At 38.7% G+C, this 20,617-nt stretch overlaps 1 protein-coding gene across 1 annotated transcript in view; it reads left to right on the top strand.

Annotated features, from left to right (window-relative positions):
• Nucleotides 1-12,384, top strand: part of STS (steroid sulfatase) — a 527,011-nt gene extending 514,627 nt beyond the window's left edge. Inside the window, exon 14 of the mRNA XM_064364536.1 lies at nucleotides 11,140-12,384. Coding sequence (XP_064220606.1) covers nucleotides 11,140-11,234 — 95 coding nt within the window. The 3' untranslated portion in view covers nucleotides 11,235-12,384. The remainder of the gene's footprint in view (nucleotides 1-11,139) is intronic.
• The last annotated feature ends 8,233 nt before the right edge of the window (nucleotides 12,385-20,617 follow it).

The following is a 20,617-nucleotide window of genomic DNA, read 5'->3' as shown; positions in this document are numbered from 1 at the left end:
TTTCTCTTTCTTTCTGTCTTTTTCATCCCTCCCTCCCTCCTTCCCTTCCTTCTTTCTTTCCTTCCTTCCTTCCTTACTCCCTCCCTCCCTTCCTTCCTTTCTTCCTTCTTTCCTCCTACCTTTCTTCCTTCTTATTCTTTCTTTCCTTCTATCTTTTCTCCTTCCTTTCTTTAATTCCTCTTTCGTTTCTTTTCTTTCTTTTCTTCTTTACTTCTTTCCACCCCCCTTCCTTCCTTCTTCCTTTTTTCCTTTCTTCCTCCTTTCCTTCCTTCATCCTTCCTTCCTTTATTCCTTACTTCTTTCTTTTATCTTTCCTCCTTTCTTTTTTCTTCTTCCTTATCTTCCTATTTTCTTCTCTCTCTCTCTCTTTCCTTCCTTAACATCAAACATCCATCTCTCTTTCTTAGTGAAACATTATTGCAATTTTCTTTTGGAGAAGCACACCTCCTATATTGTGTGCAGTACTGGTGAGAATGTGAATACAAATGCCCTTTCCACCTCTTGTCAAGGAAGGAGCAATGAATGACCAAGCCTAGGTTAGTTTGACACTAAACTAGAGCACTGCCTCCTGATTTGGGTAAGGGAAGGTGGCTGGTTCTTGCTCACTCCAGCGGCAGTATGGACATAACTGAGAAATTATTTTTTCCCACTGCATGGATTCCCTGGAGCCTCTGGGTGCCTTTTCAGTCCAGTCCTGAATTTTTAGTTGTTCCTTGAATTTCATAAACTATGCCCATTTCTTTTGAATCATTTCTTTTTTCCTGTTAGGTCAGTTCTGAGTAGTTCTATTACATGCAACCAGTGATCCCTAACTGATACACTTAGGCAACAAAGTGTTCTGTTTTGCTCTTGATCCAACAATTCTGTGGTCTCTAAAATCAGTGTTTATAGATAGATGGTGGCTGTTACACTCTGAATTGTGCCCTCTAAAATTCATATGTTGAAGCCCTAACCTCCAATGTATCAGAGTGTGACTGTATTTGGAATTAGGCTCTTTAAAAGGGGTGACTAAGGTAAAATAGGCCTTTAGGCTGGGCCCTGATCTAAGAGGACTAGTTTCTTTATAAGAAGAGACTAGGACACAGACACACACAGAGGGACGATCATGTAAAAACAAAGAGAAGATGGTATCTACAAGCCAAGGAGAGAGGCCTCAGGAGAAATGAACTCTGGGAACACCTTCCCCTTGGACTTTTATCCTCTAGAATGGTAAAAAGATAAATGTGTTTTTTTTTAAGCTAGTCAGATAGTGGTACTTTGTTATGGCAGCCGTAGAAAACAAATTCAGTACAGAAGCAGCTTTATTACTATATTAAGGTAGGGATTACCTTGTAAGAAATGCTCAAAAGGTAATGTTGCTTTACTGCTTAATTAATAGTGCTACCTTTATTAGTGTTGATGAGCCTATGTATTATAGTACATTGGAATAAGATTGAATATGTGGTTACCGTATTAGTGCAGATGCAGAAAGGTTCAAGGCTATTGAGAACTCTATGCTGAAATAAAAATAATTCCCAATGAGGCTAATATGTTCATCTTTAACTACTTGCTCCTTTTCCTTAAGAATTTTGTAATTTTTAAAATGCAAACACTCTGTGAAATGGAGTATAGTATCCTGACTACACTAGAAAGCAGAACCTGAGGAAAGGATTATGTTTAGATGCTTTAAATGGCAGGTACATCCCAGAGCTGAAAGACTGAGGGAAAAAGGAAGTGACACTGAGGAGGATGCAATATGTTACTGCACTGGCCTCGCTACACAACAAATCATATAAGAAGATATAAAGCAGATCAACAGGTGCACTCACTCAGCCAGGTGAGTAGTCTGCAGATAGGCAGAACAAAGAATCCATTGGAAGATTCTGCTGTAGTGAGGAAATCAGGGGGAATTTATTTGTTGAGTTCCCTTCTGCTGTCTATCTTCCACTGGTGACAGCTTACAATGGTACAGAACTCTTTGTCATCCAACCCCTTTCAGAACTTTAGAAACCAGGAGAAGCCAAGGACTCAAGCAGATGAAATCTCATTGTCCTATTTCCAAGTGCAATTGTTCAGCCACTACAGTGATTGAAGTAGAAGAAATTGATAGTTCAGGACACAGTGATGTCACGAGAACCTGAAAAAGCACATGAGACCTGAGAGTTATATAGCAGTATTTAAACCAGTTATTTATATTTCAGTTGTAAATGTGATTAATTAAAAGATTTTGCAGTAAAGCATAGCAGTCAGGCTTAGAAAGGTTGCCCATCATTTTTGACCGTATTCTATCACCCAGAACTTTGGCACACATTTCACGGCCTCACCTAATTGTAGGAGAGGGGGTGGTGGCTTGGTGCCTGGTTGGAAAACCAACAGAGTTTGGAAAACACGTAGCTGTCTTTCTACAGCACCAAAATCACACTGATAGTCATACTTCTTACCTCTGCACTGTACTCCACATAATTTGAATTGTGCAGAAAAGATTCCACAATTGTGGGGTATAAGTTCTCCAATGACATAGGTAATATTCTTTCATATTTATATGAAATATGTCCAGTTTATGCCACCTTGAAAGAGCTTCAATGACATTAGAAATGGTTTAAAGAAGACTATTAGAGATGATCAAAGGGATAAATTACAGGCAGGTAGATTAAAGGAAATGGAGTTGATTAGCCCAGATTAAACAAGGACTGAGCAAGAGAGCTTTTCAGCTCAGAAGCATTTGAGCACCTACATTTTAAGTTGCTCTTTTCCTTTATTTTTCAATTCCAATAAAAAAGAGCAAAGAATGAATAATTAAAGATGAATTTATTTCTGGAAATACAGCATGAATGCTTCTCACATGCAAAATATAGAAAAGAAAGAGGGAAAGGGGAAAGTGCCACTTAAACTACAGTTCACACGTAAAAAAGAAACTCACACTAGACATACCCTTTATGAAGCCTAGTCTAAGATATGAAGACTGGAATCCTGAAATCCAGAGGAGACATAGAGTAGACAATGCAGGGAAGAAAAAATGCTCATGTGGTTTCCTCTGCGAAGTGAGCAAGGGACAAGAGTCTTCGGAGTGTGACCCTAGCTGTGAGGTGCATGCACACCTGGTGTGTATGTCAGGGGACTGCCAAATTCCTTGAAATGGGGGCACTTTGCAGGCTCCTCAGAAGGTGTGGTGTTCATTACTGAGGGCACTCTATGTTCCATTCAACTACCAATAGCCACACCAAACAAACAAACAGGTACATGGCATTATCCGTAGGGTGAAGTGAAGTTGCAGGAAACCTAACCTGTCTTTTGTTTGCTTGTATACATTTAACACTGTGTTTCTCAGCCCAGGAGCCAAATAAGTTTTGCATCCATGCATTTCAACTCCCAAAACATTCAACGACAAGACAAAATAAACATTAACCTCCTTCCATAGTGATAAGCAGACAAGAACATGACTGTGCAGATGCATTTTAAGATCCATCAGAAATATCCTCAAGGGTATTGTCAATAGGATTTGAGAGATTATGAAACAAGAGTAGTCATGGAAAGAGAGCAACCATAGATCAAGAACGTATGAGATTAAATGGAAATGGTTTCTGAATATTTAAAATTGCAATTACAGTAGAAAAGTGTGCATTGGAGACTGAGAAATGTGAGTTGGAAAATGAAATGTAGAATACCCTATAATTCAGATGTTTGGAAAACAAAGAGAAGAAATGGATGAAGAAAAAGAAATGTTATAGAGGGAAGACTCTGGAAACACAACACGATTATAATAGGGCAAAGGAAAATCACCAGAAGAAGTAATAAACCACAATCCTCTGAGAAACGGATTTAAGATTTTATGGTCAACCAGGCAAAATTAAAGGTATCCATGTATTCTGGTGATTTAAAAAAATTGACATTAACGAAAAGAAATCCTATAGTTTCACTGGCCGAATATAAGTATCACCTGAAGACTGTATGAAGGGGAAAAATAATCAGACTGCTCCTTTTTAATAGCAAATTCCAGAGCATAATATAGCAATCAATAGAATTATGAGAACCAATGGTTGTGACATAGATTCAATAGTCATTTAAGATACTCGTTTATAAGGGTGATAAAAATATTCTTACAAAGGAAGGTAGTTACTAAGTTTAACAGCCACATTTTTGTCCTGAAGGCTACTTAAAGAATTTCTGCAACTTCTGGATATTCATGATAGATCCAACCACTCATGTATTCAAATTTAGATTTCAGTAATAAGATGGGGATAAAGAAGATATTGATCAACAGAGACTAAGACACAAAGGCAAGTCAATAGCTGATGAGGGGTTAATATTAATATTTTTGGAAGCTAGAAAGCATGTGGGTATACTGTAACTCACAGAATGGACTGAAGCTGAAACTCATCCTAAAACAGCATTAGATAACCCCCAAAGGCTCAAAATTTAGACACAAAGTTACCTCTCTAAGCAAGGGTGCTTAGTTGGACTAATAGTAAGATTGATCAAATGTCTGTCTATAAAGTAGGTAGATATCTGAATCACCTGATCCATTCTGTGATTCTGGTGTGAATATAGGAAGTTTGTCCTCTGGACACTTAGAACCAAAAATAGTCTGGATTCAAGATGGCAGTACAATGGGACTTAACTGAAAGTCTACATTTTAAAAATGGTGAGTCCAGTTGTACTTATATTTGATCAGTTGGAGTTGTCTCAGGGCTCATTGATGTTCTTTTTATTAGATGTGTTTTTTTCTCTTTGTGTTTTATTTTGCACAGTTTCTATTGCTATATCATCAAACTCACTGAACTTTTCTTCTGCAATGTTTCTAATTGGCTATTAGTTCTATCTGGTGTGTTTTCATCTCAGGCATTATAGTTCCCATCTATGTAAATTTTATTGGGTTGCTTTGACATCTTCTAAGTCTCTGATTTTTGAACATATGAAATACATGTATGATAACTGTGTTTAATGTCTTTTTCTGTGAATTCTAACTTGTATGTCAGTTTCTTTGGGTTAGTTTCCATTTATTGATTATTCTATTATCATTTTGTTATTTCTGGAAAGCTTCTTCTGATGTATCTTCTATGTGAATATGAACAAATGATAAAACTGACTTAAAGCTATTATTGCCATCATTATTATTAATGCAACCTTATTTTAGTCATCAATAATGAAATAATCATTTCCATGATGTAAGTAATAGCACAAGAAAATGTTTGCTGACATAATATATATTTAATTTGTTAGAAAACATCCATTTCTACCCCTACCTTCCATATAGCACCCTAGAAGGCATGTAATAGCTGAAAAATAACCTATGATTTAATTCTCAGCATGATTGTTTCTTTGAGAGGGATCTATTTACTTGGATAGAACATTGTGATCCCTTCCTTTCATTCCCTCTGGTATAAGTAATCATTCCTGTCATTTAACATCTTCAGAGTTTTATTTGATTAACAGAACTGTTAAGTGTGCTCTGAATGAAGAGACTCCTTAACAGACTTTGTGTGAGCAACAAGCCTGTTTACTCACCTGGGTGTGAGTGGGCTGAGTCTGAAAAGAGAGTCAGCAGACGGCGATGGGAAAGGAGCTGGTTTTATAGGTTTGGGGTAGGCAGTGGAAAGTTACAGAAGTTACAGTTCAGGGCAGTTTTTTGCAAGCCAGTGGTGGGGGGTGTCGCTGGGGGTGTGTGTCACAAGATCCAAGGTCCAACGTCACAAGGTTGGCTTATCAGTTAAGCCAGAACAATGGTGGAGTGTTGCAAGATCGGTTAATTGGGCACTGCAGGAGCTAGCTATTCTTCTTTTGTTATCGGGGTAGAGGGTGTCACAAGGTCCAAGGTCCAGTATCACAAGATTGACTTTTCAGTTAAGGCAGGAATGGTTGAGGCAGGAACAATGGCAGTGCTAGCCATTCTTTTTTTTTCTGGAGATGTACATGCGGGTCACAGGGGTCTCCATGGCTCAACTAGGGTATGGTCTATGGTGCAGCCAGTTCAAAGAACCTTGCAAGAACAACATTGCTAACATTAAATAACTTAAGCTCAGGACACAGATCTTTAAAAATAAATTTAATTTTATCTTACAATAAAGAATATTTGAACATTATAATTGAAGATTATTAGAATTTATAAAGCCAGATGGTATATGTTTAAATTACCCAAATAATATCGTAAGTATTATTTATCTTTTATATAGTTTAAGGAAAAGCTCATTCAAATTTTTTTTGCAATGACCAATTCCATTTATTTTGATGAACTCTACGAATGCATTCTACTTTAAATTAATGTTTGTATATACGAAAAGACATCCTACTGGTATTTTATCCATTCTTACCTCTCAGCTTACATCCTGCAATGTTTTCCTTTTCTGAGCTCCTTCAGTGACAGCGTGTGTGGGTTTGTGTGTGAGAGATGGTGCTGAGGGCATGTGTTTTCAAGTCCCAGAAATACCTACCCATTCTTTTATCCATCGCCCTGAGGGGGACACCAGTTCCTGCTGACCTCTTGTGGCTTGGCTTGCTTGTTGCGGAAGCTGTTTATTATGTTTCCAATCTCCTGCCACCCTTTTTCGTTCAATCTCCACTTCCTGGATCATTTTCTCCCCACCTCATACTTTATTTTTCTAGTCCTCCTCTTGTAGCACTGACAGCTTTGATTCATAACATATCTTGTGTGCCCTTCTCTTTTCCTTGAACTGGTAATGTATTTTCTTTTTCACCCCTATTACCCATGTCTCTGCGTCTAGCTTATTTCTCAGTGCCCAACACAGCCATCAAATCCTTTGTAATTTAGACTCAGAGGCTTTTCATTCCCAATCTTTACCACAACTCCATTTTTTGTATTTCATATTTTGTTCTTAAAACTAAACAATTCCCCAGTCCTCCTAAGCACCAGCCCCATACACCCCATCCCCACAACTTCACTCAAATCCGCTTCTCCAGGATTCTATTACATCCGTGCATCTATTTGGGGGATTTTCCTTAGTCCCATTTCCAACCCTAATTAAATCTGCCTTTCTACTTTCTTCTGTTCCGTCTCATCTCCATAGACCGATTTTTCAGTTCCAAGTGCTCCAGATGGAGCCATACACCTGCACTTTGATGGTAGAAATGTAAAAATGTGATGTTTGTAGCCCTGAGAATCTGAATGTCAAAATCCAAAACATGTTTTATTGTAAAATGAAACAGTCCTCTCTCTGCCCCAACCCATTCCTTGCTTGTAAATTCTTTAAAGATTTGGACTAGAGATTCTCTTTTCTTTCTGTTCCTACTTCTCTGATATGATAATGTAAACAGGCCTTGTTACATGCAGGAGAGTAACTTGTTATTACTCCTAGATGGATTCCCAGGACTTGCTCCCATTTTACTCTAATTTTCTCCCAGTTCATGCCTACTCCTTTGTTCCCATCCTGTTCTCATATCTGGATACATTACCACTACTATGTAGACCAACTCCTTGCAAATGTCATGAAACGCAAATGTTAAATATGAAGGTGAATGAAACACTGCTTCTCAAACTCTTCTAGTACTCACTAAAATCATTTTGAAAAACAATGCCCTTCTTTGTTTATTTTAAAGTTGGCATCTAAAATTTTTCACATGCTGAATTCTGGCAAAAGACATAATTACCTGCATACTCTCTCTGTATATATAATTATTAATTATATAATATTTTATTTTATTATTATTTTATTTTATTATAGAATACAATTATTTAATATATAGTTATTAATTAATAATTTAATTAATAAATATATGTTTAAATTAAAATATTGGACCTGCAGATTCAGATCGTTCTATTTATGAAATCCTAATTAAACTCACAAATATCCCTTAGGACATTTGCTCTTATTGTTTAGTACCAATTCCAAACTCCACGAGTCTAGAAATAATTGCTGAATTATTATTATTAATTTTGTAAGTGTAGTCAACAATGCATTCTTTTGAAAAATTATTATTCAAAGTCCACAGATGACATTAACGTTCACTCTTAGTGGTGTACATCCCATGGGTTTTGACTAATATATAAAGACATGTAGCCATCATGATAATGTCAGAGTAGTTTCACTGCCCTAAACATCCTCCATGCTCCACCTATTCATCCACTCTTCTCTCTTCCCAAACTTCTAGAAAGCACTGATCTTTTTATTGTCTCCATAGTTTTGCCTTTTCCAGGATGTCATCTAGCTGGAATCATAGTCTGTAACCTATTCAGACCGGCTTCTTTCACTTAGTAATATGTGTTTAATGTTCCCCCATGTCTTTTCATGGCTTGTTAACTCATTTCTTTTGAGCACTGAATAATATTTCATTGTATTCATTCACCTACTGAATGATATCTTGATTGTTTCTTATGTTTTGGTGATTATGAATAAAGCTGTAATAAACATCTGTGTGCAGGTTTTTATGTAGGTGTAAGTTTTCTGCTCATTTGGGTGAATACCAACAAATATGTTTGCTGGATCCTATGGTAAAAGTGGATTTAGTTTGATAAGGAAATGCTAAACTTCCAAAGTGGCTATACCATTTTGCATTCTGTTTGATGTTTTGTACACTTTTATCCTCAGGACCTCCAATGGCATCTGGCACACAGAGGATACTAATCAATATTTGTTCATTACTGAATGACAAGAAGCACCTGGGCAGTGTATTTAAAATGTGGATTCCCCAGCCAAATCCCTGGAAATTCTGATTCAGTACATCTGGAGTGGGTCCCAGGGATCTGCCTGGTCAGTCAGCACCCATGGAATGCTAATATGTGTGGTCTGGAAAACACACTTTGAGAAACACTGGGAGCTCATTCTGGCAAACTTCCCTGTGTGGCCGTGTCAAAGAGGGTGGTCTCGGCCACTTCTGGAAAATGGCAGTTCTTAATTCATACTGTTTCTGTGTCCCTGTGCTCTACATGGCTAATAGTTTGTCTTTAAAATAGATGAGGCTTCAATAATGGGAGGTGAAATTGCTTTTTATTCCAAAAAATATTTAGTTGAATGAAAGTCAGTGAATGTAAATGTAAATTCAGAACAGAGAACATTGGGTAAGTATGCAAGACAATGAGATTGGAAGGGATATATTGCTCAAGCATAACATAGACACTTAAACTCTACAGAAATATTCAAATACCTTTCTGCAACAAATTCAAAACTTTTGTACAGATAAAAGCCAGAGGAAGAACACCCTAAAACAGGGTAATCTCTTATATAACCACAGTACAATGATCAAAATCAGGAACTTAATATTAATACAATGCTAGGATGTAATCTAGGGACTGATTTAGATGCTACCAATTGTGATACTGTCCAAAATCAGGCTTCAGTTGTCTTGTTTCTTGAATCTCTTTTAATCCAGGGCAGTTGTTGAGTCTTGTTATGGCATGAGTACTAGTCAATTTTTTTGTAGGATGTCTTTAATTCGGGCTTTTCTGATGTCACTTTATGACTAGTTTCAAGTTAAGTCCTTTTTAAAAATTCAGTTTAAACACAATGTATTTATCATTTAGCTCAAGGTGGATGGCTCGAGGTGGTGGAAAGTGGATGGCTAAAAAGCACTGGAAAGGTTTCAAGATGAAATTCTGATTTTCTATAAGATGAAAGATTTTGGTGAGAAATAAAAGAATTCTGTAGGTCAAGGGTCTTTCTTCACATTACCGGTATTCTCAGCTGAGAGCATAGAGTCTGACATAATTGAATCTATCTTTTGGTTTTTTAACTTTCATCCTCTCTTTTTCGCTTTCCTTTTCCCCATTTTACTAAGTTATTGGGGAAACCAACTCTTATAGAATAGCCACACTGTACAATTTATATAATGCTTATTCCTGCTGTAGTTTTTAAATGGAATTCCCTGCAATAGAGAAAATAGTACTCTGGTGATAGAGATGTCAAATCCTGGGCCCGATTCTAGCACAGTTACTTAAGCAAATGTTTTGTAACCCTTTAGCAAAAATTAAGAGACACTTGCTAAAAGTCAGCATGGGTTTCCTAAGTACACATTTTGCAAGATTCTTCTCACTTCCTTTTCTTGATGCAAGACTGGTCGTCTTAACTAAAGTGGTTAGTCATGTCAAATCCATATTTAAAAAAAAGTGATTGGCACAACCTTCTTATTTGTAAGGACAGAATTCGCCATCTCTCAGATACCTCTCCTATGCCAAGAACTTCATGAACGCCAACTGGAATTCTCTAATGATCCTACAAATCAGAAGTCAGGAATTTGGCAGATTTACATTCAACCCTTAGCTTTGTCTCTTTCTAGCTGTGAGAACTCAGGTGTGTGAACTCACCTCTTTAAGTCTCAGTTTCCTTATCTGTAAGATATTGATAATTTTAAGACCTGCTTTATATACTGTGTAAAAATTAAATATTGTGAAAATTAAATGCATGTAAAATTTTTAATGTAGTGCTTTGCATATAGTAAGTTCTCAATAGCTATTTGCTATTAGTTATCAGTGTTTCCATGGCACAGATGAGAAGATCGAGGGTCGAGGGGCTAACTCTGGAGTAAAGTCTCTCAGCTCCAAATTAGGGAACCATCATCGTTTCCACAATATCTTGCTGCCTCCTTGTGGACAAGTGAAAAGAAAATGTGAGCTGAAAAGCCATACAATTCTACAGAATTGTTTCAAGTTCAATAACCTTCAAAGGTTCTAAACAAGCCATAGGTAGAGTATGGTGTCGGTGATAGACTAGGGTCTCTATTGCCATCTCATCTGCATGGAAATGGGGCTAAAATGAAAAGACGTTTTTCAGATGGCAAATGAGAATAAACAATTGCAGATAATGCTATAAGTGGGTTAGCATTTTTTAAATGAATAGATTAAAATAAAAACTTAAATTTAAATTATGAGATTTAATTCACTATAAATGCAGATTTCTGAACTTGGTCTCAGAAAGAACAACTTTACAAATCCCAGATAAGTTATTTTTAGATCTTGAGCTTGCTGTGAAATGTAAAAAGGAATTTTGGTTCAACTGCTTGAATCCCTCCCTGTCTGCCCTTCAGTGAATTATTTGGTCCATGGAAAGAGAGATGATGGATTCTGCAAGTGGCGGGTCCCAAGCTCAGAGATTCCACAGGAACTCTGCCCTTGTCACTATGGCACAGCATTGAACAAAAACCATGCCCCTTTAAAGTTAGTGTTGCAACCAGCTGAAGATAAATCATAAAATATGATCTCACGTTGTTTTGTAGAGATCTCCGTGTCCTGGGGCTTATTGAGGCGATTCCATGCTCATGAAGTAGAACAATGCGTACAGCCCATCCAGGAGAGAACCAGAGGACTCTAGCTTCTCCATGGGAGCCCCAGAAAGCTGCTTCTGAGTGATCTTCTCCTTCCTCCCCATCTGGACGTCAAAAGAACCAGTACTGGACCCGATAAATCTACCTTGTTTGTCACAGTGGTGGTTTGTGTGGTAGCAAATGAGACTGTTCCAGTAACTGAAGGTGATTGTCTATGGAATTACATGGAGATGTTTTTATGGGAGCACATATTCAGTCCCTTTTACAATGGGCCAAATTGTGTCCTCCCAAATTCATATGTGAGTTTTAACGCTCAGGATCTCAGAATGTGACTATATTTGGATACGGAAGCTCTAAAGAGGTAATTAAGGTACAATGAGGTCATATGGGTGGACCCTAGTCCTGTCTGACTGGGATGTTATCAGAAGGGGAGATTGGGACACCAACACACACAGAGTGACAACCATGTGAGGACACAGAGGGAAGACAGCATCTAAGCCAAGGAGAGAGGCTTCAGGAGGAAACCATCCCTGAGATACCTTGACCTCCGACTTGTAGCCTCCAGAATATGAGAGAATTAAATCTCTGTCACTGAAGCCCCGCAGCCTATGGTACTTTGTTAACGGCATCTCTGGCCGACTAATACAAGGCAGCTTGTTTCAACATAAAAATTTTCGTGTTTAAATCCCAACATACTGAGGCACATCGACACTGAGCTGATCTGCTGATAGCTGGTTGTACTAAATAGACAAAAGCAGGGAGCTGTTGTTGAACCCACTGGGCTAACGGGAAGGTGAGGATTAGAAGAGTCTGGGTTCCGGCCTCTCACCTCCTCCTTTTCCCCACACCTACTGTCCCTAAGGATGTTTTGCAAGACAAAGTGTGGAAATCACTGAGCAAGCACAGGTATCTGCAAACTAGAGGCCACTGCAAGCCACACTGGCCCTTCATTTTAAAGAAGGCCCATTGCAACCCACTCTATTAATTTCAGGGTCCTCTCTGGTTTATGATTCACATTTTGAAAACTTCTTGTAAAATTAGCTTATTACAAGAGCATACATGCTTCAAAAATTTCCAGCATTCTCCAAGAGAGACAGCATTGTGCATTTTCACACACCAGAATTTTCATCATGGAGGGTGTTCAGTGGTAGGTGGAACCTATCTGAGAACTAGTTCTGAGGTTCTGGGAGCCCAACCACATAGGATCTTCTATTCATGATGCTGTGGCATTCCTCATGCAGATCAGTCCAGATACCTGATCACCTTTTCTATACATCGTTAAACTTGGATCTGTGTGGCAATGCACTAGATGCAGCAGGATCTTCAGTCATGCTAGGATATCCTTAGGAAAGCTACTCCCTTTGTTGCTGGGTTGAGATGTGCTTCATATCTGTACCCTGCCTAGACCCTGCCACCCTGGCTCACTCATAAATATTCTCACATGGAGTCTGTGATATTCTGAATATATACGTATTTATGATACACACACATGTGTGTGTGTGCTATATGGAGGCTTCATTACATAGGCCTGATTGACAACAAATAGAAATGTGATTGGATAAAACACACACACGTGCGCACGCGCGCGCGCGCACACACACACACACACACACACACACACAGGTTTTTGTCCGTGGTTCCCAAGTCATAACTCCCAAAAGCTTTATTACAATCTTTTGTTAGAATGTTGGGGCACTTCAGGTCTCAGAAAACAGAATCTCTCTCTCTGAATTTCTTCTGTCCTCTTTTCACCTGCCCAAGGCAAAATTGTAATCTGATTGTGAGTCAAAAGACCCTCATTCTAGAAAGTGTTCTGCCCCCTACCTTAGAGGAAGGAAGGCTACCCAGAGAGGCCAAAAAAAGTCTGAATAGACTCCTTGCTGGATTTAGATCATGTTTTCTTGGTCAAATTGCCTTTGTACAATGTTGTCAATCATGTCTATATAATGAAGTCTTTGTAAAACCCCAAGAGGACTGAATTTGGAGAACTTCTGGATAGCTGAACATGTGAAGGTCCCTGGAGGGTGATGTGCCCAGGGAGGGCATGGAAGCTCCATACACTCCTTGCCCCATACCTTGCCCTACATGCCTCTTCATTTGTGCCCTTTGTAATAGCCTTTATAATAAACCACAAATGTGTTTCCATGAGTTTTGTGAGCCACCCTAGCAAATTAATGGAACCCAAAGAGGGGGCTGTGGGAACCCCAACTTGAAGCTGGTCATTCAGAAGTTCAGGAAGTATGGACTTGCAACTGGTGTCTCAGGGTAGATCCCTGTGGGATCTGGCACTATATCCAGATATATAGTGTCCAAATTTAATTAGAGGATACCCTGCTAGTGTCCAGTGCTTGGTATGTGATATGGTTTGGTGGCATCCCCACCCAAATCTCATCTTGAATTATAGCCCCCATAATTCCCACATGTCATAGGAGGGACTCAGTGCAAGGTAATTGAATAATGGGTACAGGTCTTTCCCATGCTGTTCTCGTGATAGTGACTCTCACAAGATCTGATGGTTTTATAATGGGCAGTTCCCCTGCGTACTCTCTCTTGCCTGCTGCCATATACGATGTGCCTTTCTCCTCCTATGCCTTCCACTATGATTTTGAGGCCTCCCCAGCCATGTTGGAACTATGAGTCCATTAAACCTTTATAAATTACCCAGTCTCGGGTATGTCTTTATTAGCAGTGTCAGAACAGACTAATATAGTATGTGTGGGGAAAACCCCCACATTTTGTCCTATAAGTGTTTTCTGTTGATTGTTGTGGTTTGAGAGCAGAGGAAAAGCATGATTTGAGAGTTTTTGCTAAACAGGGTCTTCTCACACTCCATATCCACTAAATATTTTTCTCTCAGTCACATGGAAGAAAGAGTGTGCTGTGAGTGGATCCCTGAAAATCCTCCTGAAACTCATCTTGGGAGCATATCCTAACTCTCTGCTGTCACACTGGATGGACAATTTTTGTGAAAGTAATGGCAGCCTTGAGTTCATGGCAAAATAACACGTTACCCCAGAAGGACAGAGGAGGTTGACTCCATAATAGCTATTATTGGGTGTGTCAGCTTGGAAAGAGAGACAGGGAATCATACGGAGATTATGGAGATTGCTTCCTGGCAGTGGCCCTATAATTAGCCTTGCAGAAGAATCCCTTCCTGTCTTTGAGGTATTACACAGACATCCAAGTACTTGCACTGCATGCTTACTGCTGAACTTCATCTTCTATCAAAGCTGTTTGAGAATGCCATTTTCGTTTGCCTTGCTGTCAAAGAGCTCAAATGCCTGTGCCCTTCCCTTGCTAGGAATAAGCATCGCTTCAAATGAAAGCTGCAATTATCTCCAGAAGAGTGCATGATGGGGATTAGGGTGAAGAGAGAGGGAGAGAGAGATCAGCTTTCAAACTTTGCCTTTGTGATAACTATCTTATTTATCTTTTAGATGATTGTGAAAAACTGAAACTATGGAAAGAGACAAATTACTATTTATCCTCCAGGGAAATTCAAAAAATTCTGGAAATGCATATTTAATAAGAAAAATTCTATACAGTTATAAGTTTTATCTCCTTAAATTCCAATGACTAAAATTGTTAATTTTAAACTTTGGTCTATTTATATCCAGACTTGACTATTTTTTCCCTAGGTAGATAGCTGCTGAAAAAAGAAAGATGGTTATGAGATAGTTATTTGTTTAATTTTTAATGTTATCTTAGGTACTGCTATGTTACATTTTATAAATGATTTGGGGATACACACACATATACACATATCTCTCCATATTTATTTAAAAATCTGTCTAGCATTAATGCAAAAGATAAAGTATATAAGGGAAAACAAGTTATAAACTTGTTTTAAATTATAGGAAGGCTATAATTCAGTTCACTCTTTGAAGCATTTTGAAAGGATATCATAAGATGTGTCAATACACTGCAATTAAATTCTATTTCACTGACTGTATAATTCATTTGCACTATGAAATCTCGGATGTTTCCTTAATTGATGCATCTCGTATCCATTTAAAATACACATTCATTATTTTTATTTATATTTGAATTGCCACCGACTGAATTTAGATTTTTTATTTCCCTAAGTGGAAATTGAGCTTTCCATTAAAACAACCAAAGTCAATTTTTTTGTGCCAATGATTTCATGCAGTGATGAATCACCTAGACTTCACCTTATCTGTAGCTGTGGAAGATTAAGGCTATCACAAATTCTTTTCAGTCTCTCTCTCCAAGAAGGGAAGGCTGTTTTCCTGCTCTTTAAATTGGGGCTGGCCTCCACATTTAATTTTGCCAATAAAATACAACAAAGTGATAATGTTAAAATGCCAAGTCTGGACTTCAAGAAACCCTGTAGCTTCTACTTCCTCTGTTTGAACACTGGTATATGAACGTGTCTGGGCTAGCCTCCTGGAGAAAGTGAGGCCACATGGAGCAGAGGTGCAGCCATCTTAGCTGTCCCAGGTCTCCTAGGTGAGGCCCCATCTATATGACTGAGCCCAGAGATACCACGAGCAATAGAGATGAAACATCCTAGCTGAACTCTGCACAGATTAGCATACTGCAGTATCATGCATTAAATACACAACTGTTGTGTAAGCCACTGTATTTGTCTGTTCTCATGCTGCTAATAAAAATACTCAAGACTTGGTAATTTATAAAAGAGGTTTCATTGACTCACAGTTCAGCATGGCTTCAGAGGCCTCAGGAAACTTACAATCATGGCCAAAGGCAAAGCAAACATGTGCTTCTTCACATGGCAGCAATGAGGAGAATGATAGCTGAGCCAAGGGTGAAGCCCCTTATAAAACCATCAGATCTCATGAAAACTTACTATCACAAGAATAGCATGGGGGAAACCACCCCAGTGATTCAGTTACCTTCCTCAGGGACCCTCCCATGACATGCGGGGTTTATGGGAACTACAATTCAAGATGAGATTTGGGTGGGGACACAACCAAACTATATATGCTGTAGGGCTGTTGGGGCCCCACAGGGTCGTGGGGTGTCCCTTATGCTGTGTTGAGGTGCAGGATCTGAGAAGTACAGAGACAGGACCCTGAAGAATCTGGACTCGGGGCCATGCCACCTGTGAGTGGAGATGAGCAACGGTCCCCAAATGCCCCAGAGCATCTGTATTTATTAAGTACAAGCAGGGGGCAGGGTCGTGCTTGAGGTCATCGTCTATAGGCTTAGTAATAGGGCATATATAATCACGTGAGTCACAAGCGAGGGGACCACCCCATTATGTCACCTGGGCAGAGAGGTGGGCCGTGCACAGCAGGGGGCTATGCCATGCACAGCAGTAGAGGGTTGTGTACAGAAAAGGGGTCCACCCCCATTAGGTCACCGAGGCAAGGAGGTGGGCTGTGTGCAACAGGTGTCATGCGCAACACTTCTTATCTGGGGGATGGAGGCTTCAAATGATTTCTAGTAGAAGGATACTGTAAGCTTAATGCAGTGGGAGCTGACAGACTTGTGCCCTTCTCTTAAGATATTTATGGGAGGATGATTTGAGCTAGCACAGAAGTGAGAAAAGATTGACAGGGTGTACAGCCGCTGTGACTGGTCACACCAGAGGGGTTCTGCTTCCTCAGTTATTTCCAGGATCTCAGGCCTGAGGCCTACTTTCCACAGGAACTGGATGCAAGGTAATACAACTCCTTTATCAGGAGGCGAGGCACTTGCTCCAAGCCTGCCATACAGCATATGCCCTTTCAGGCAGGGACGCCGCCACCTGGGTCTTTGGTTCTTGTCCTGATCTGGCTGTTTTCCCATGTACTGCTTCTGTTCTGTGACTGCTCTAGGCATTCCTCCTACTACAAACTACTATATTGTTATATAGAAGGATAATGTAAGTCAGCACTAAATGTGTCAGTACAGCTCCGACTACAATACCTATATGATTATATAGAAAGATTATATAGAACTAAGTAGATGTAAGTATTAAGTATGATTATATAAACTAGATATGTGTAAGCAGTAAATTATACTTCAAGCACTAATTCTATAAACTAATATATGATTATATATGCAGGATTATATAACGGAAACAGCTGAGCAATAACACTATAAACTAAGATATTCTTCAGGCACTGGTTGTGCCTGGGTGGACAGTTTTCCTTCCTTGGTGCCCATGGAGGGTGTTACCCACAATATTCCACAATATTTTGAGTGTATAGTACAATGTAGCAACAGATAACTTAGATGACATCCCCCTACTAAACATTAACTGAAGACTTAATTACAAAATATACCAGTGCAAAGGCTGATAAAATATAATAATACAAAAAAGAAACCTAAGCTGATGTACAAACTGCAATCATGCGCCAATATTTACCTTGTTCTTTTTAGAGAAGAAAAGCACAAAATTATAATTTTTTATATATGATAAAAGCAAACAAGTTTCTTGGACAAGCACATTGTCCCCTAGAGCTAGTTTTTAAGAGGGATTTGTCTCATAAAAAGTTCACATAGTAGCTATATTAAAGAAAATGCAAAAGTTATTTTTTTATGTCTGATTTTGGCTGGACGTGATAGTTCATGTTTATAATCTCAGCACTTTGAGAGTTTGAAGTGGGAGGATTGCTTGACACCAGGAGTTTGAAAATGTAGTGAACTATGGTGGAACCACTGCACTCCAGCCTGGGCAACAGAGAAAGACCCTGAAAAAAAGTAGTCAGAGAAAGCTGGAGTTAAAGAAAGCCAGTCTAATGTGATATGGGTGAGTATTTCTGGGGAGATATTTTGATAAGGGAACCAAGCTTAGAAAACCCAAACAGTTTGTATGATTACTATGCCACTTGTACTATTTTTTCCAATATATCCATTATTCCCATGGTGCTTTCATTGGAGTTTGTGGTAATATATTCAATAGTGCACAGTTTGTCCATGAGTACCTTTAATAGAGTTATTCTAATGGTGATGGTGTTGGTGTTCTACAATTGAAAGAAGAATCCTGATTTACACATGTGTTAAGATAGAAAGTCATTCCTGACTTTGTATACACACGCATGCACACACATAATTTTTATCAAGATTTACTTCATGAAACGTTAAATGTTCAATGGTGTAAGCAATTATTCAGTTGAGACTTTTTATTTCTCTGACTTAGGGCAAGAAGATACTATTTTGACTCTGACAATATTGTGTGTGGTTTACCCGTTGATCATTTTAAATATGAAAGAATAACTGCATAGTGTTTGGGCAGTTCCTGCTTTGAACATCATGGCCTCTTTAGGGACCTGCCAGAATAAATTCGATGTGAACTGCACCTCGATCAGCATGCACTCATGTTGAAACAAACAGCAAAAACCATCTACTGTCAACAAAGCTTGTAGTGTGTAGATAGCTGTCACAGACCTGCTTTTGCTAATGATGATTTGACATGAAATTCAGGTGTTCCTGGCTGAAGAGAAATTGCATTGGTGCCCTGATTTCTCAGCCTTTCCTGAAGCCAGGCCCTTCACAATGTGACCACATTACAGCTTCTCTCAACAGAAGGTAGGGGATAGTTCACCCCTAAATTTTGAGTTCACCTCATTACTTGGTTTAGCCAATGGATGTCAACAATGGCAGAGATTTTGAAAGTGCTTGTGCTTTTTCTTGTGCTCCTACTGCTGGCCCCCATCCTTAGATCATGCCTGAGCTAGCTTGCTGGAAGATAACAGACCTACGATGCAGTTATTTCATCTGATAGCCATAGGAGTGAAGTCAACAGAGAACAAAAAATCCATCTAGCTGAACGCAACCTAAATGTGCAAGCCATGATCCTTCTTATGAGTTAGACAACTGCATTTTATTTAAAGCCATTAAGGTAAGGTAAACGGTGTTTGTTATGCTGCATTATCGTAGCACTAGATAACCAGTCTTTTCTTAAGCATACCCTTATTTGATTGACAATAGTTGCCCCTCAATATCCAGAGGGGATTGGTTTCAGGACCCCCATGGATTCCAAAATTTAAAAATACTCAAGGCCTTTATAGAAAACATCATAGTATTTGCATTTAACCTACAGACATCCTCTTATATACAGTCAGCCACAAGTTCAATGTTGGATCCAAATATTTGGAAAAATCAAGTGCATCTGTAGTGAACAATAAACATCTATTTTTCTTATAAATAGTAACTATTTACATAGCATTTACATTGGATTAGGTATTATATGTATAATTATGTACCACTTAACAATGCTTTGGTCAACAACAGATCACATATATGCTGGTGGTCTCATAAGATTATAATGCCATTTTTACTGTACCTTTTCTGTTTAGCTATGTTCAGATACACAAACACATTGTGTTACAATTGCCTACAGTAGTTAGTGCAATAACATGCTGTCCAGGTTTAAAGCCCAGGAGCAAGAGGCTATGATGTATAGCCTAGGTGTGTAGCAGGCTATACCATCTAGGTTTGTGTAAATACACTTGCTAATATTCACACAATAACAAAATCATTTAATGATGCATTTCTCATGAGGACTAAGCTCTGATATTTTATCTTGCCCAAATTCCCATCTAAGGGGTCTGGGTAGTCATGCCCTACAAATCACAAATTCTCATCAGATGGGTTTTATTTAACCCTATATATTGTAACCTATGTTCCAATCTGACTCTGACATAACATTATGTAATAAAGAAGAAAGTGAAAATATTTTACCCCAAAACATGTTTCTTTGCCATATCTTGAAATGGTCCTGCAAACCTGTCCTTTCTGGGGGAAATTTTGCCTATGTAAAGAATCTCTATTAACATAGCTAAATCTTTTTCTTCCAGACCCTCCCAATCCTAAAGAGATTAACTAAGAGTCTGGCATGTTTTAAAGATCTGAATAGGAAACATTTGTCATCTATTGTCTCTAAGGGCTGCAACTATAAGCCTTCAAAAGAACCTTGGTCTCCACGATCTTTTATCTTAACTTGAATGTCTCATGTCTATCGATCCCAGATTCCAGGTCTTTAGACAAACTCAACCAATTGTCAACCAGAAAATGTTTAAATTTACCTATAGCCTGGAAGCTCCCCACATCCTCTCACCCACTTTGAGTTGCCCTGCCTTTATGTATTTCTTAAATGTATTTGATTGATGTCCCATGCCTCCCAAAAACGTATACAACCAAGTTGTGCCCCCACTGCCTGGAGAACATGTTCTCAGGACCTCCTGAGGGCTGTATCATGGGCCATGGTCACTCATATTTGGCTCAGAATAAATCTCTTCAAATACTTTACAGAGTTTGACTCTTTTTGTTGGTACTCAGAACATAGCTCTGTTGTTAATCAATGTGTTATTGTAATCTAGAGAGGATTTAATGTATGTGAGAGGATGTACATAGATTATATGCAGATGCTATGCCATTTCATATCAGGAAGTTGAGCATGCATGGATTTTGGAATCCTTGGGAGGTCCTGGGACCAATCCCCCACTGGTACCTAGAA

The sequence above is a fragment of the Aotus nancymaae genome, unplaced genomic scaffold (genome assembly GCF_030222135.1).
Source record: "Aotus nancymaae isolate 86718 unplaced genomic scaffold, 86718_ANA_hifiasm-v0.15.2.pri h1tg000058l, whole genome shotgun sequence".
Taxonomy (NCBI): domain Eukaryota; kingdom Metazoa; phylum Chordata; class Mammalia; order Primates; family Aotidae; genus Aotus; species Aotus nancymaae.
Note: the sequence above shows the minus strand (reverse complement) of the source record. Positions and strands in the feature narration are given on the sequence as shown.